We start from the raw sequence: 18720 nt of genomic DNA on the forward strand, positions 1-18720 counted from the left end.
ATTTGCCTTCAGGGTTACAAACTATAAAATCCAGCCCAAGACAGAATGATCTTTGTTTGTGCATGCTTATAAAATATTATTTGACTTAATGAAAACAGCTAAATCCTGAGTTATTGGTGTAAATAACTTAAAGTTAGCCATAAGTTTTATTACATAAGTAAATACCCGAAAATCACAGCTATGAAAATAGCTCACAGAAAAATAACTTTAAATATTGGCTACTATAGTTTTTATAAGTAGTCTAGGTAAACCATTAAATTAATCAGATAAATGTAATATAATAAGTACTTGTAAACAAACTTCTCATAGTTTAGGATACAAGGCTATTATTTGATATTAAGTATCTGGGCTATTTCCAATTTAAGAATTATAAGAGAACTTTTTTTAATGTACCCATTAAAGGTAAATGTCTAATTCAAAGCTTATTTAAGGGTTATATACAAAACAAGGTAAAGGAATCAGGAAATAAAAGATGTAAAGAAAATTAAAGATGTAGAAAGTATTTTATGTAAAGAAACTAAAAAGGAAAGTAATTTTACATAAAAAAGCATCTTGTACAGTGAATTTTTGTCCTGAAATAAAATAACTGGGTTGTTCAAGAAAGAGGAATATTTAAGATAAAAGAATGTGGAAGCACATTGTAAATGGTTTATATAAATTGTAATAAGTTTAGTAAAAAAACAAATTTTATTTTTTTATTGTAATTTAAGTTCTGAGATATATGTACAGAACATGCAGGTTTATTACACAGGCATACATGTTCCATGGTGGTTTGCTGCACCTACTGACCCATCCTCTAGTTTCCCTCTTTTCTCACTCCACTCCCTAAAAGATCCCAGTGTGTCTTGTTTTCCTCCCTGTGTCCATGTGTTCTCATTGTTCAACTCTCACTTATTAGTGAGAACATGCAGTGTTTGGCTTTCTGCTCCTGTGTTAGTTTGCTGAGGATGATAGCTTCAAGCTTCATCCATGTTCCTGCAAAGGACATGATCTCATTCCTTTTCATGGCTGCGAAATATTCCATGGTATATATGTATCACATTTTCTTTATCCAGTCTATCACTGATGGGCATTTGGGTTGATTTCATGTCTTTGCTATTGTAAATAGTGCAGCAATAAACATAAATCTGCATGTGTCTTTATAGTAGGACAATTCATATCTCTTTGGATATATGTGCAGTAATGGGATTGCTGGATCAAATTGTATTTCTGGTTCTAGATCTTTGAGGAATTGCCACTCTGTCTTCAACAATGGTTGAATTAATTTACATTCCCACCAACAGGTTAAAAATGTTTCTATTTCTCCACAGCCTTACCAGCATCTATTGTTTCTTGACTTTTTAATAATCAGTGTTCTGACTGAAATGAGATGGTATCTCATTGTGGTTTAGAATTGCATTTCTCTAATGACCAGTGATGTTGAGCTTTTTTTTTAATGGTTGTTGGCTGCATAAATATCTTCTTTTGACAAATGTCTGATCATATCCTTTGACCACTTTTGGATTTTTTTTTCTTGTAAATTTGTTTAAGTTGCTTGCAGATTTTGGATATCAAACCTTTGTCAGATGGGTAGATTGCAAAACTTTTCTCCCATTCTGTAGGTTGCCTGTTCACTCTCATGATACAATTTTTTTTTTTTTGAGATGGAGTTTCGCTCTTGTTACCCAGGCTGGAGTGCAATGGCGCAATCTCGGCTCACCGCAACCTCCACCTCCTGGGTTCAGGCAATTCTCCTGCCTCAGCCTCCTGAGTAGCTGGGATTACAGGCACGTGCTACCATGCCCAGCTAATTTTTTGTGCTTTCTTTTGCTGTGCAGAAGCTCTTTAGTTTATTAGACCCCATTTGTCAATTTTTGCTTTTGTTGCAATAGCTTTTGGTGTTTTAGTCTTGAAGTTTTTGCTCATGCTTATGTCCTGAATTGCCTAGGTTTTCTTCTAGGGTTTTTATGGTTTGAGGTTTTATATTTAAGTCTTTAACTCATCTTGAGTTAATTTTTTATAAGGTGCAAGGAAAAGGTCCAGTTTCAGTTTTCTGCATATAGCTAGCCAGTTTTCCCAGTACCATTTATTGAATCCAAAATCCTTTCCTGTTACTTGTTTTTTTGTCAGATTTGTTGACGATCAGATGGCTGAAGATCTGTGGTATTATTTCTGAGGTCTCTCTTTTGTTCCATTGGTCTATCTGTTAGTTTTGGTACCAGTATCATGCTGTTTTAATTACTGTAGCCTTGTAGTATAGTTTAAAGTCAGGTCGCATGATACTTCCAGCTTTTTTGTTTTAGTTAGAACTGTCTTGGATATATGGGCTCTTTTTTGGTTCCATATGAAATAGGAAGTAGTTTTTTCTAATTCTGTGAAGAATGTCAATGATAGTTTGATGGGAATAGCATTGAATCTATCAATTAGAATATCAAATGTTTCTCCATTTGCTTGTGTCCTCTCATTTAAAAAGGAAATTTCAAAGGGGTTGTATAATTCAGTTGGCCATGATTAAGAAGAAATTATAATAGTCTTTCTAGAAATGGGTCTTTGATATTAAGAATAGGCTAATACAATAGTAAATAATTAGTTAAAATGATATTTTTACAAATACTTGACTTGCTTTTAATGCAAAAAGTTTTTAATTTTTAAAATTATATAATCTGTCTCTTTAACATTTTTCAGATTGATAGTTAGAAGTTCAATTCTTTCTCTTATAAAAAGACATTCAATGATGACTCTCTCCTTCACTTTCATTGGCTCTTGTAACTTTTATTATCTAAAGCAAGTGGGATAAATTATTTTTAAACAGGCAAATAAAATCACTTTTTGACCTGCCTTTTTATTCTGCATGCCTGTTATGTCTTTACCTTTATATGTGTCATGTGAAAGTAATATTTTACTACCAAACTATATGAAAGAGCTCTAATCAAGTAACTTAAATAATGTAAGTGTTTATCAGATTGGTAGAAGCTATCTAAGATCCTTTTTAATTCACATGACCTTGGTAATCTTTGGTAAAATAAATTTGGTAAATTTAATCTCAAAACTCTCACCAGTAATTCAAAATCTTAAAGTCATGTTAAAACCTCAGATTATTTATTTCACTGGAAATTTAGGTTACTAAAAGGTAAAATAATAAGATCCTAAGATATGCTTCTCGTGAAATTTTATAGAACACAAGGATGCCAATTTTCAAACAAAAATGTAAGTTAATTTTTGGTTAAAATACTAAGTGTTGCTTTATAATGAAGGAAATTATACACATAAAATAAAATGGGTTAAAAAAAATAAAAGCTAGGGCAACAAAAGTTGACTCTGAGCTCTGTGGTTACCAAGAAAATAGTTGATATGGGGAAAGAGTAAAACCAAGTAACCATTAAAAGCCAGAGGGTGTAATATAAAGGAATTGTTCCATTCTGTACATTAGTATCATTCAGCATCTAAAAAAAAAAAAAGAAAAAAAAAACTCTACTATAGTGGATTGTAAAGACGGAATTCTTAATTTTAAATAATACAGAATTTAAGAGCTCATTTGGATTAATGTAGGACCCACAGCTCATTACTGAACAATCACTAAGTATATGTGTTCCAAATGCACAGGGTGTTATTCTTGAGAAGCAATCAGCCTAGTGGGTTGGATAATGCCCTTGTAAGGTCTGTTTTCCCTGAAAAGGGGATTGTCCAACTCTCCCTATAAAATATCAGATGAAGCAGTTAATATGATTCATATCCAAACCATGCTGGACTGGGTTTATGATAACTGGAATATCTTCCCACCAAATATGCCTATTACCCAGGTCATGGTAAATTTGGGAATTAATGGAGCCCCTTTTACATGGATGCCCTCCCACAGAACCATAGGACTGTTTAGGAAGCCTTATCAAATTTGCTGTCCCTCATAGGTCTTACAGATGCAACTACCTGCTGGGAACCTTAACCCTTTTCACCAGAAAAGGTAAAATGGTCTGCGGGTAAAAAAGGGTTCCTGAGACCAGAACATAAAAACATACAGGTTAGCAGAATTACAAAATTTAAGATGTTTAAAGAAGGTTTATATAAGGTAGTTGTAACCCCTTTCGAGGGACTATGTTAGAGGGACTTCCCAAGTCAGCTAGGGACTTTGTTTCCAGCGCAGGACTTCTTCCGCCTGTGACTGGCTAGGGGCTTTGTCTCCAGTTTTCCCACCTCTGGCTCTTAGGGGCTTTGTTTAAGGGCAGATACTTTTCCCCCTCTGGCCCCTGGAAGGGAGGCCCCTTGACACAGGGTTTGAAAACAGTAAACAAGACGGTAAAGGATTCAAAGATCAATTAATCCAGAGAAAGTTTGATAGAACCCCTCTCATTGAATGAGAACAAGAACAGGGAGGGAATAACTCAGTGATATAATTTCCAGCCTCCCAAGCCTGCAGCTGCACCCCCTCCAGGTCCCCTTATGGGTGTGGGAGCTGTCCTTTGGCTCTGCCTAATAAACTGCACTGCCACACACTCTTTGGGTCCATGAGTCCTATCTGAGCTGTAACACTACAACACCGAGGTCCCCTTTCCTATTCTTCAGGGTTGGAAAGCCAAGAACCTAAGTTGCTATAATTTTCTGTTTAATAATAATTTTTAAAAGCTGCTAGAGAAATTGTTTCCCAAAAACCTGTAACATCTGATACTAGATTTCAGCCCTAACTTATTTGAGTGCAGATTAAATTATTATTTATTGGCTACCATAATCTTCTAGAAAGTACCAGGTTATAATTTTTCTTCATATTTTTAGTTAGTGCCCTAATGAAATAGGTTCATTTTTCTGTTCTGACATATGAATAACTCTTATAATTGTCAAACTGTAAATGTTATTTAACTCTCCATGCCTTAATTCTAATGAAATCAAAATTATGGTGTTCTGAAGACTAGAGATATGAACTAGTCAACTATAGACTTCATCTGTATGCCTCCAGGATTTTTCAGTTTCTTTATTCCTGTCTTTTACTGTCAAAAAACACATACTGTCAATATTTAAGATTGTGGCTTCTGTGAATTGTATAGGTGGTTGGTAGATATTTGTTCTGAGGACTAAACTCTGATTTTTTTGTCTTGCCCAAATTCCTATCTAAAGGGTCTGTGAAGTTATATCCTACAAACCACAAATTCTCATCAAGTGGATTTTCTTGAACTCGAATATTGTGACTTACTTTTGAATCTTACTCTGACATAACATTATGTGACAAAGAGGAAAGTCAAAATATTTTACCTCAAAATACGTTTATTTGCCACATTTTGAAGTGGCCCTTGTGAAGCTGTTCTTTGTAGGGGTGGGGGAATTTGCATCTGCAAAGAATCTCTATTAACATAGATAGTTTTTTCCCATGCCTCCCAATTCTGAGGAAATTAACTAAGAGACTGTCATCTTTTAAAGAATAGGAAACATTTGTCATCTATTGTCGCTAAGACCAGCCATTACAAGACTTCAAAAGGACTTTGGTCTCCACAATTTTTTATCTTAACCTGAACATTTTGTTTCTATCAGTCCTAGGTCTTTAGACAATCTCAACCAATTGTCAACCGGAAAACTTTAAAATTTACCTATAGCCTGGAAGCCACTCACTTTGAGATGTCCCAACTTTCTGGGCCAAACAATTATATTTCTTAAATGTATTTGATTGAGGTCTCATGCCTCCCTAAAATGTATAAAACCAAGCTGCATCCCAATCACCTCAGGCACATGTTCTTAGGACCTCCTGATAGCTGTCATGGGACATGGTCACTCATATTTGGCTCAGAATAAATCTGTTCCAATATTTTATAGAGTTTGACTCTTTTTCTCTTTTTGTTGACAGTTCTATATTCAAACTTAAATCTTTGATGCCTGGATGTTGTTAGAATTTGAGGGTTAGAAACTATATGAATTTTTGAAAAGATTGTGACTGGGATGTATGTGTAGATGAGCATGTGAATTAATGACAGAGCAAACACATTAATAAATATGGAATCAAATTATGAGGAGAATGTGGTTCACTTGGCAATTGGTAGTAGTAAGAAGCTATGAAAGGAAAATAAATCTTGGGGCCCCCAAATCACTAAGTTAAAGGAAAATGTTAAGCTTGGAACTGCTTAGGGCCAACCTGCTTCCCATTCTATTCTATGTCACCTCTATTCTCACTGAAATACATTCATTTTGATAGCCTCCTTTGGAAAAGCTAATCACAAACTCAAAAGAATGTAATTTTGTCTTTCACTTGTTACAAGGGAGCCCCTTCCCCACTTGGAGTTTTCCTGCCTTTGCTTCATGTTATCCTGCCTTTTCAGACTGAACTAATGCATTTCTTACATATGTTGATTGATGTCTCATGTTTCCCTAAAATGTATAAAAGAAAGCTGTGCCCCAACTACCTTGGGCACATGTCATCAGGATTTCCTAAGTCTGTGTCATGGGCATGCATCCTCAACCTTGGCAAATAAACTTTTAAATTAACTGAAACCTCAACCTTGGCAAATAAACTTTTTAAATTAACTGAAACCTGTTTCAAATTTTCAGGGTTCAAATTTTGGTAACCATGCGGGGACTCTGAGTGGAAATGCCCTGACCTCTGACAAATCTCTTAACTGTGCTTGGTACCAGCATGAGCTAACTTTATGGCACAAACAACTGGACAATTTGCTGAGGTCTGACAGAACCACCTCCAGAGAATTCCTGATCTCCCAAAATTTGGTTGAGATCTAATGTTTATTTTGCTGTATAACTCCCCCCATTTATTTTTTTTTTTTTGACTTTTACTTGCTTCCAACAAAGAATGTAAATCTTTCTGCTTCCATGATGATGGAAGGCAGGTAACTCCTTTATGGAGTTTGAGCTCACTTCCAACAGATAAGTTTTTGTTGCTTTTTCCTACTTCTAGGATTATGTAGAGAGAGTCTACTGCCTGAGACACATTGCTAGGTAAAAAACTGGTTTGGGATTCCGTCTTGTAAATGCTTTTTAAACAACTAAAGTTAACATTAATAACCAGCTGATGTGAATTTCTGCTTATACTTAGAGCACTCAGAAATTATATAATTTGCATGACAATTGTTAGATTTGCTTAACTGCTTTTATTGTTTATTTCTGTCTTGTTGGGGTTTTGTGTGTATTTCCATTCTTTCCCTTATGGGATTTGACCAACTTCAAACCTTCTAGTCCATGAGTATGGAATTTTCCACTTCAAAGAAATAAGAGAAGCATTTTGTCATAGTTGAAATATGGTAATGAGGTTTAAAAAGATATTTTTTAAGGACCTCAATGGTTAAAAGTGTGCTTAATTAAAAGGCTAACATGGAGGATGTGTGTGTGTACGTGAATGTTTGTATTAAAAGGCCTACACGGTTTTGTTTCTGTTTCTGCTTTTGTTTTTGATTGTTTGTTATTCTCTCTAAAACCTTATCTTCTTTTTTATGCAAAAGTGTTTTTTCTGTCTTCTCAGTTTATTGAATTCTGTTTTCACCAGAGTTTTTGACTAAAATAGCTTTTGCAACAGAGGCTACTCTTAGGTTTTTAAAGAAGCATGCAGTTTAGACACTCAGAAATGTCTTTGTTTAAAAAAATGAGGGCACTGTAAAAGCATCTCCCTGTATTACCAACAGACTTTTATATTTTGCTATTGAATTTTCAACTGAACTGTTTCCTTTTACATGTAAATTTAAGGCTATTTAGCTAATAACTGCATAGGTCTATCAAGAATCTAAAATTCTATGATAGAAAAAAAAGAAGTCTTCATAAATTGATAAAATGTACTTCCATCAGCATGCCTAATATGTGAATATATATATGTGTTTTGTACACGTTTCACTACTGAAAATACATAAATAATTGGATTAAAGAAAAATAAATCGTTTACATTAAATATGTTATCAGAAAAAAAGGAAAGAATAGTCAAATGCTTTTTCAAGTTTATGTAACTTAAGTAAAATCTTTAATAAATAAGCCAGCTTTAAAATTATTGGTAAAGTAATATTAGCTGTGACTTAAGAATTTCCAGCATACATTTTTGGTTTGCATTTATTAATCAGGAAATTTCATACTTCTCCCTGCCAAATACTAGAATGTATAAAAAATTGGCATAGGGGTTACAAAACTATAAACTATGTTCAAAACTTTTAATAAGTAAGACATTAATATTGGTTTAATAAAAATAGTTGCATCTTAAATTTATTAATATTACCATGACTTCTAATCTTGTGGCTTCAGGCAGTCTTGTCCACAGGCAGTAAAGAGATTTGTTTTGGGAAAGAGTTATTATCACTTTTGTTTCAAAACTAAACTGTAAACTAAGTTGCTCCTAAAGTCCAGGAATGAACAAAGAAACCTTAGAGGTTAGAAGCAAGATGGAGTCAGCTAGGTTATATCTTTTTCACTACCTCAGTTATATTTTTGCAAATGGTGGTTCCATAACTTTAAATTATGACTATCACAGTTTTCATAAATAATCTTGATAAACAATTAAAATAAAATAATTAGGTAAATGTAATAAGATAAATATTTGTAGGCAAACTTTTCTTAATTTAGAATATAAAGTTATATTAAATTAAATAATAGATATATCATTATTAGAGTATTTTTTAATAAATATATATTGTAGGAAAATCAAGTGTGTTCTTTCTAAAGAAAAAAAGTTGAACAAGTTTTGTCTAATTAAAAGCTTATATAGGGGTTATGTATAAAACAAGGTAAAAGGAACCAACAAATAAAAAGATGTTGAGAAAGTTATAAAAATAAAGAGGGTTCTTTTGTGGTAAGAAAGCTTAAAGGGTAATAATTTTATATGAGAATCTTATATTATTAAATTTAGCCCTAAAATAAAATGACTGGTTGTTTAATAAGGAGGGATATTCAGGAAAAACTAGAAAGTAAAAGTATGGTAGGAATGATCAGTGTAAGCCACAATAAGGGGATTTATAAGAAAAAACAAAAATGTTAATATAATCAAGCTATGGCATTATTATCAAGTTTTGGTTTTCTTTGAAAAAAACTGAGATTATTTTCTTTTTTATTAAGGTTATTACATCCATGTATTTTTTGGTATGTGCTTTTTAAAGTCTTTGTGACATTGGATATTAGGCTTTGACTCTTGGGTCTAAAAAGGACCCCAAGTCATATGAAATCTGAAACACTGACAACAATTAGAGCCTCACCTTCAGGCCATGTAGAAGATGCCAATAAAAATAAACTGAATTCTTGAGACACAGGGCCAGAAATTAAAGGCATTCCACTCCTCAGGGCCCAAGGACTCACGGAAGAGGTGGATGCATAAGATTATAAGGGATGCTTTTGAAAGATAAAATAAATTCAGTTTCTCTATAACTTAATCATTAATGTCAAAGACACAGTGATGCAAAACCAGCATATGAACCCCTGTGTCAGATTAACGAGGTTTTCTTGAAGCATTAACCTACTCCTTAAGGTTATAAAGGTTATAAAAGAGTTATGCATGTTATATTTTACGATGGAGATTAAATTTTATAGATTGTTCACAAAATTTTGAAGAAAAAATTAATTAGCTTTATTCTGTTTTTATTGGGGCTTCTTGTTTGGAAAATTAAGTCTCTTCTCTCAAAGAATAAAGGTTTTTGCTTTTTAAAAAAATCCTTGAATTATCACTTTGGTTAAATGAATGACTTTACAGTGACTTGCAACCCTATTTTGTGATACCAAGTGTTTTAAGCCTCTTATATTGACAAACTTTTCAAAATCAAATTATAAATTATGTCTTTTCTTTATCTAATTAATCTTTTCAGATATTAGGTACCTTAAAGTCCAAAAATGCAGTAATTAGGTTTATTTGCTATAAAGATTACACAATAAGCATTGTCAAATATGAAATGCTGGTTGGTTTTCTTTGGGCTGTATTTGTATAAATATGTTATAGTATGCATTCAAATTATCAGCAATAATCATTATTGTTATGGTAAAATTATTGTGTGCCACAAAGGTAACAAATTTCCTAGTCAGTTGTGTCTTTTGACTATGGCTCCCTTAAACTTAGTTTCATCCATGGACAATTGTCTTGTTTTGGTCCTCTGGAGAAGGCAGTTTTGTAATCAACTATAAAACTCTAACAGTTGCTCTTGAATGCAGGTTTCTGATATCTTTTGAGATTGTGACATGAGAATAGAGGAAAATCTTTCAGGACTCATGAAGAGATAAAATGTTCCTGAGTATCAAGCAGAACAGGAATTAACTACATGGACTGAATTAATACTTTTTTAACTTTTTGCTTAAAATGTTTGCTGATTCATGTTTTGTTTTTCAGAGTCTTAAAACCTTTTTTTTTTTTAGCTATTGACAGTTTTTAAGAATTTAGTATATTCCTATGAAAATTTCTCCAGAAATTGGAAAGTATTTGTGAGTATTCTTAACTTATGGCAATACAGTTATTTGCATAAGTATATTAAGAATCTGTTTTCATTTTTAACACGACACAATTGGAGGAATTGGTTATTTTACCAAGGCTTTCACTGGGATGGTGTGCTTTCCTTTAAGGAATCAAACTTGACTTCAGGAGCCAATAAGCCCTTTGTCCACACTGTCCCTGTACAGGGTCCCTAACTTGTGGTAAGTAAAGAATGTTACTTTCAGACAGGTCCAAGGGCCCCAAGTTTATCTCAGTACTGCAAGAAAAGATGATCACCCAAATCATAGATATTTGATGGCACGTATCTATGGCTGGGATCAGCTTTAAAATGCCTTATCTGAAATTCCTTCTATGGAACAAAGTTCCATCAAAGCTAGTTTAAAAACCTATGTAAAAAATAATTATTCATTCTGCATTGTATACAAATAAATAAGCCAAATATAATAAAACAAACCAGTCCTACTAAGATTTGTCCTTAACAAAAATAGGAAACTGGGAGAGGAAAATTATGTATCAAAAACTAAAGTACCCTTGTTAGATTCTAATCTTGCCTAATGTTTTTCAATTTTTATTATTTCTACCATTTGGACTGAATTCAAATTTTTTCTTGGCTATAAGTCTTCAAAATAATGATTTCCATTTTTTTTCTTTTTTTCAGTTTTTTTTTAAATTGAAAGTCACTGAAACTAAGCTGTGCTTTCTTAAAGCCCTGTGAACCAAAACTAGAAAACTTATACTTCAGAAGAAAATAACAGCCACCTATTTACATACACAAGCCACTTTCATAACCACCTACTGATGGACAGACTTCAGAGTAATGTGACCCATATCAATTTTCCAGGAGTGTTCTTTTGGTTTTTTGTTGTTGTTGTTTTTCTCTCTTCTTCCCCCTATTTTCTCTTCATAGGACACGAGACTTCACAACCTACTAAAAATGAGCTTTTGGGACATACTGTATAGGAATAAACCATCCTAGCCATGAGAGATCACATGAAATCTAGACCAGAGACTCATTTTCTTCTAAAACGATTTCTCCAAAAGATTTTTTAAAAAGGGTGGGGGATATGAAAGGAAATCTGGGAGCCCATTTTATTCAAAGTCATCCCTCATCTCACAGAAATAGAGGTATATCCGATTGCCTCCTTTTGATAATTAGAAACTCAAAGGAATGCAAGTTCATCTTTCATCTGTCTGTTACCAGGAAGGCCACTTTCCATTTTGAGTGTTACTGCCTTGGCTTCACATTGTTTCATCTTTCAAGACCAAATGAGTGTAATTCTTACATATATTGATCGATGTCTCATGTCTTCCTAAAATGTGTAAAACTAAGCCGTCCCTGACCATGTTGGGCACAGGCGGGAGCATCCTTAACCTTGGCCAAATAAGCTTTCTGAATTAACTGAGACCTGTCTCAAATGTGAGGGTTTCAAAAAGCCAAATCTTATCTTTCCAGAGAACCATGGAGTGGTGTGGTTAAAAGATTCAATAGAAGCCTCTGGAAATCTATGCTGATAAAATCCAAAAGACTTTCAAGATTATTCTATTGAGAAAGCCTAGGTAGAGAAGGATCTCATTCATTTCTGCTCTTTCACACCAGAAAATGTGATTTAACACAGGATATCTTTGTTTGGATTATCAATATAGAAATTCATACTGACCCACTAGAGCATGGATACCTGCATTGAACTTTAGATAAGATTTTTGAAGACCAACTCATGTTTTCCTCCAAGTTACACACTCAAATCCCTTTATTCACAGAGACCACATTTACATATATATTCACTGAATTAGTAATCATTTAAATCTCTATGGTGCAAAATACTTTCATGGAAGTGTGAGCCATAACAGAGAATTCAATTGAAAATGATCTATGTTGGAGTACATTAGAATTTGACTCCACATAGAAAAGGTCTGCAATGTTGGAATCATTCAGCAGTCTAATTTGCCAAGACATCAAATATTTATGGAATAGTGAGAGCAGAGGGCAGAGAAGCAGAAAAGCAAGCAAGACACATTGGGGCCCTACCTTAAAGTTTGTTTTCCCTATAAGTACAAAGTATATAAAACAGAATATATCCAAATAATTCTTAGTGTAAGCTTTGGTGTAAGAACCTTGCTTTTATAGACTGACCCAGCCATTTAGTACTTGGTAAATTAGTTGCATTTATTTAACAAGGATTGAATGAGTTAATGTATGCAAAATATTTAGCATGACCCGGAGTAAAGAAGGCATTTAATAACTACTATCATTAAAGATGTATCTACTTTGTAATTTAACTCCGTTACTTTCCTTATCAAGATTTAAATGGAATTTATTTGAATCTTTTCATCTACCATGTGTGACAGTTTTCTGAGGTCTTACACTCTCATGGTCACCTATGGCCTGAAAGTCTTGTCTCTACTCAAAAAAATTACATATTGTCTATAATGAGACGCTGTCCCTCAGGAGACAGACTGCTTCCACATTGTTCTGACCATGTCCTAAGTTAGAATTAAATTTTTCCATAATAAAAAACAATGATACCACACAGAAAACTCATTTCCATCTTGAGTCAATTAAGAGACTTTAATATTAGATGGAACTGTTCTTTAAAATACTTTGATCCTAGCCTTCCATATGACATTCGTGTATATCTCTGTAGCCCTCAATAAGTCACTGGTTTCTCAACATCAATCTTGCTGATTTTTGTCTCTTTCTTTTCTTTCACTTTCCCTACCCCGAATTTCAAGATGACTATCAGAAACTCCAATTTATTTATAACTTCCATATTACACCTAGTTCCACACTCCACTGTGTAAATTTCAGCCATATTGTGGTGCTCTCCTGATGAAAAATAACCATCTACTCCCTTAGTCTCACAAAACATTTGCAGAGATACCTATCTCCAACTTACTTTCTTTAATTGGAACAAGACTTAGTTAAATATTTCTTTAACTGAGATAGCCAGAGTTCTAATTAGCATTTTAATTTGTTATTCAATATATTTTATTACCATTACCACTGACTAAAAGTCAATGGTATTAAAGAAAGTGTTCATGATTATATACTGAGCTATTGCTACTGGTTTTCCCTTACACCTTCCTTTGTATAATATTTATATGCCTTCATTACAGCTGTGTCAAATATGTAATTATTTTTCTCTAATATTTCTCTTCACCATAAGAACTTTTTTCCCCTAATATTATGTAAATTTTTCCTCATCAACCCATTCTAAATTTGTACTTTTGTTCTGTTGTACAATTTTTGTATTTAGTTAACATTTTGTGTAAATATTTTTGGTGAATATTGTTTAATTCTAATTAAAATTGCTTTTGAAGTATATAAATTGAGAAGCTATTAATAGAATTACCCTGTAGAGATTGAATATTACATATCCTCTATTATCCCATACACTTGTTGTTCATACATCTTTTGTGTATGAATTATTACTATCCCTTTTATAGATGAGGCCATTGCATTTCAGAGCTTATAATTAACTTAAATCACAGTCCATAAATACCACTCTTGAAATGCACATTTAAGTATTTATTTTCCATGGTCCAGTTATCCCCTCTGCCCCCTTTTACCTTTCTCTTACTCTTTAATAAATTGATGACTTCTTGAACTCAGGGACTATGCCACCCAAATATCTGCACCATATACCATATGCTTGTCAAGTATCAGTAAAAAATATACTCACTGAATATTTTGAATATATTCACTAAAAATACAATGTAGTGTATAGAAAACAGAGTGAATTTCATTTCATGCCTTAGCTGACTTAAAATAAACAGTATTTCATGTCTTTCTTCAGGCAAGATACTGTGTTGAGATTGTGATGTGGCTTATTCACAGATGATATTTCTTGGCAACATCTCACAGGGGGCTGTCTTTTTACCATGACACTTATCAGACATTTGCAAGAATATTCTTGGTCCAATGACAAGAAAAAAACCTTTGAAAGGTGGGCTACAGATGCTTTTTCCACTTAACTACTCTGGATGCTAGACTATTGCAGTCAAAAACATAGAAAGCAGATCTGGACATGTTTATCTTCCAATAAACTGTACCTTCTTTCCAAAAAAATTTTGAGGTTCCTTGAAGAGTGGATAAATCTGAGAGCCAGATATAATCTGTTATGACCCACAGCCCCTAGAAGACAACCATTTAGTTTCACCCTATTCTGCTCTGAAGAGAGAATGAGTGCACTCTAATTTGGCTGTATCCTTCATGGCTATCAGATCTAGCAGCAGATTTTGAAAACCCTGAGAAGGGTCATTCAATGCTTAGATGTGTGTATTGCTATCCTTATTGCAGGCACAAGTACTTTTTGCTTTTGTCATTTATTTTGCTGTATTTGTTGTGGTTTTTCTGGTTTAAGAGTCTACATCAAAAAAAGATTCACAGACTTTCTCTTTTAGGTCTGATTTTCATTTGAGCTTCCAGATGGTAGGGCACAGATGCTCATCACTGAGTAACATTGACAAGATGTGTCTATCTCTTCCTAGGACATTAAAAGGAGTAGATTGTATGAATGCCTGTGGGCAAGTGTGTTTGTGTGTGTGTGTGTGTGTGTTTGTCTATGCTGGGGGTTTGAAAAGGTTAAAGAGGAGTACTGAAGCTCCATTCTGGTCAAGGTGTCTAGTTCCAAATGTCTAAATTCTTATCCAAAAATTAAAAATCTGAAATGCTCCAAAATCTAAATTTTTTCTTATTACATCCTATTTTTTTAATCAAAAAGAGACATTGAAAAGTTCTCAATAATTGCTAGTTTAAATGCCTTCATTCCATGAAAATAATAAGAGTATCTCCTATTGATATTGAGTTTATTTTTTTCATAATTTGAACTTTTATTTTCCATCAAGGGGCACATGTGTAAGTTTATGACCTGGGTATATTGCATGATGCTATAGTTTTGGTGACAATTGTTTCTGTCGTTCAAGTTGTGATCATAGTACATGATAGTTTTTCAACCCTTGACCCTCTACTCCCACTCTCCCTCTTAATTAATACCAGTGTTCACATCTTTATGTCCACATATATCCCATGTGATTTTTCTTTCTCTTTTTGTACCCATTGACCCTCCCCAAATTACCCCAACCCACACTGTGCTTCTCAGCCTCTGGTAATCATTCTTCAACTTTCTGTTTCATTGAGTTCAATTATTTTATTTTTTAGCTCCCACAAATAAGTGAGAACATGTGATTCTTGGCTTTCTGCACCTCACTTATTTTATTTAATGATCTCCAGTTCTATCCATGTTGTTGCCAATGACAGAATCTCATTCTTTTTATGGTAGGATAGTATTCTACTATGAATAAGTACTACATTTTCTTCATTCATTTATCTGCTTCTAATCACTTAGTTTGCTTCCAAATCTTGGCTATTGTGAGTAGTGCTGCAATAAACACAGGAGTGCAGATATCTTTGATACACAGATTTCCTTTCTTTTGAGTATATACCCAGCAGTGGAACTTTATTTGTTGAGCTAGATCATATGGTTGCTCTATTTTTAGTTTTCTGAAGAACCTAAATTGTTCTTCATGGTGGTTGTACTGACTTATATTTTCCCCAACCATATATGAGGGTTCCCTTTTGCCACATCCTTGCTAGCTCTTGTTATTCCCTAATAGATAAAAACCATTTTGCCTAGCATGAGATGATATCTTTATTGTAGTTTTGATCTGCATTTCCCTAATGATACTGTTGTGCACCTTTTCACATACCTGTTTGCCATTTGCATGTCTTTTTTTGAGAAAAGATCTGAATAGGATCTTTTGCCCATGTTTTAATTAGATGAGGTTGTTTCCTATAGAGTAACTTCAGCTCTTTATATATATGGTTTTTAATACATTGTCAGATGGATAGTTTGCAAATTTTTACTCAGTCTGTGAATCTCTTTGTTGATTGTTTCTTTTGCTGTACAGAAGGTTTTTAACTTGATGTAATCCCATTTGTCCATTTTGATTTGGTTGCCCATGCTTATGGAGTGTTACTCAAAACATCTTTGCCTAGTCTAAAGGACTGGAGAGTTTCTTCATTTCTTTTAAGAATTCCATATTTTAAGGTTGTTGATTTAAGTATTTGATTCATTTTGAGTTGATTTTTGTATATGACAGGAGGCAGGGGTCTAGGTTCATCCTTTTGCATATGGATATCTGGTTTATTTTTAGTACCATTTATTGAAGAGAATGTCCTCTCACAAATGTAAGTATGTTCTTAGTACCATTGTCAAAAATGAGTTTACTGTAGATGTATGGATTTATGTCTGGGTTCTGTAAACTGTTCCACTGATTTATGTGTCTGTTTTTATGCCAGCACTATGCCATCTTGATAACTACAGCTCTGCAATGTAATTTAAAGTCAAGTAATGTGATTCCTACAGTTTTGTTCTTTTGCTCAGGATAGCTTTGGCTATTTTAGATCTTTTGTTGTTCTATACAGATTTTAGGATTTCTTTTTGTTATTTCTGTGAAGAATGTCAATGGTATCTTTATAAAGACTGCATTGAATCTATAGATTACTATAGATAGTATAGACATGTTAACAATATTAATTCTTCCAATCCATAAACAAATTTTCAATATTTTTTTGCATCCTCTTTAATATTTTACATTGATGTTTTACAGTTTTCATTGTAAGTGTCTTCTATTTCTTTGGTTAATGTAATTTCTAGGTATATAGTTTTACTTGTAGCTATTGTATATAAAATAATTTTCCCTGATTTATTTTTCATATTGCTAACCATTGGCATGTAGAAATGCTACTGTATATTAATTTTTGTATCTTGAAATGTTACTGAATTTATTAATCAAGTCAAAAAGTTTTTTGGTGGAGTTTATGTTTTTCCAGATAAAGGATTACATAATCTGCAAACAAGGACACTTTGACATCTTTCTTTCCAATCTGGATCCCCTTTATTTCTTTATCTTGTCTAATGGCTCTGCCTTGGACTTCCAGCACTATGTTGGATAACAGTGTTGGAAGTGGACATCCTGATCTTAGAGGAGAGGCTTCTAGTTTTTCCCCACTTAGTATAATATTAGCTGTGAGTCTGTTGCATATGGCTTTTATTATGTTGAAGTATGTTCTTTCTGTACCTGGGTTTTAGAAATTTTTCATGATGAAGGTATTTTGAATTTTGTTAAATGTTTTTTCAGCATCAATTGAAATAATTGTATGTTGTTTGTCCCTTCTTCTGTTGATACAATGTATCAAATTAATTGATTTGCATATGTTGAACAAATCTTGCATCTCTTGGATAAATCTTACTTGGTTATGATGAATGATATTTTTAATGTGTTGTTGAATTTGGCTTGCTAGTGTTTTGTTATGGATATTTGCATCAATATTCATCAATCATATTGACTGATATTTTCTTTTTGTTTTATGTGTCTTTGCCTGGTTTTGGTATCAGAGTAATGTTACCCTTGTAAAATGAGTTTGGAAATATGTCTTCCTCCTATATTAGTTCTAAGTATTTTCTTTTTCTTCCTTCAACTTATTTTAAGTTCTCGTGTACATGGGCAAGATGTAAACATTTTGTAAATGTTTGCCATGATGGTTTGCTGCACAGATTAACCAATCATCTAGGTACTAATTAAGCCCAGCATCCATTAGCTATTCTTCCAATGCCCTCCCTTGCCCTGACCCCCTCACAGGCCCCAGCGTGTGTTGTTCCCCTTGCTTTTTCTATGTGTTCTGATTGTTCAGCTCCAACTTTAAGTGAGAACATGAGGTGTTTAGGTTTTATGGTTCCTGCATTAGTTTGCTGAGGATAATGGCTTCCAGCTCTATCCATGTTCCTGTGAAAGACATAATCTCATTTCTTTTCATGGCTGCATAGTATGCCAGCATAGTATTCCATGCTATAGCTGCACAGTATTTCATGATGTATATGTACCATCTTCTCTTTATCCTATCTATTACTAACGGGCATTTGGGTTGATTCCATGTCTTTGTTATTGTGAATAGTGCTGCAATGAAGATACACTTGGATATATCTTTGAAACACAATGATTTATATTCTTTTGGGTATAAAAATATCCAAAATACTTCCCATAGTGGCTTAACTAAGTTATGTTTCCACCAAGATTGTATAGGCATTACTTTTTCTTCACAGCATTGCCAGCATCTGTTATTTTTTGAGTTTTATCTTCACAAAAAATACAAGAGGAGAAAACATTTCTCAATTTTTTCTATGAGACCAATATTACCTTGATATCAGAAACACACAAAACATTACATATAAAGAATTGTATGGATGATTACTGGGTATATACCCAAAAGAATATAAATAATTCTATTATAAAGATTACATGCATAAATATGTTCATTGAATCGTTACTCACAATAGCAAAGACATGAAATCAACCCAAATACCCATCAA

General features: G+C 33.3%; 1 protein-coding gene across 1 annotated transcript in view; it reads left to right on the top strand.

The window, feature by feature from the left end:
- Window positions 1-11878, top strand: part of CASP1 (caspase 1) — a 55050-nt gene extending 43172 nt beyond the window's left edge. Inside the window, exon 7 of the mRNA XM_032285726.1 lies at window positions 11805-11878. Coding sequence (XP_032141617.1) covers window positions 11805-11863 — 59 coding nt within the window. The 3' untranslated portion in view covers window positions 11864-11878. The remainder of the gene's footprint in view (window positions 1-11804) is intronic.
- Window positions 11879-18720: the final 6842 nt, after the last annotated feature.

The sequence above is a fragment of the Sapajus apella genome, unplaced genomic scaffold, assembly GCF_009761245.1.
Source record: "Sapajus apella isolate SASKATOON/1434 unplaced genomic scaffold, GSC_monkey_1.0 scaffold16, whole genome shotgun sequence".
Taxonomy (NCBI): Eukaryota; Metazoa; Chordata; class Mammalia; order Primates; family Cebidae; genus Sapajus; species Sapajus apella.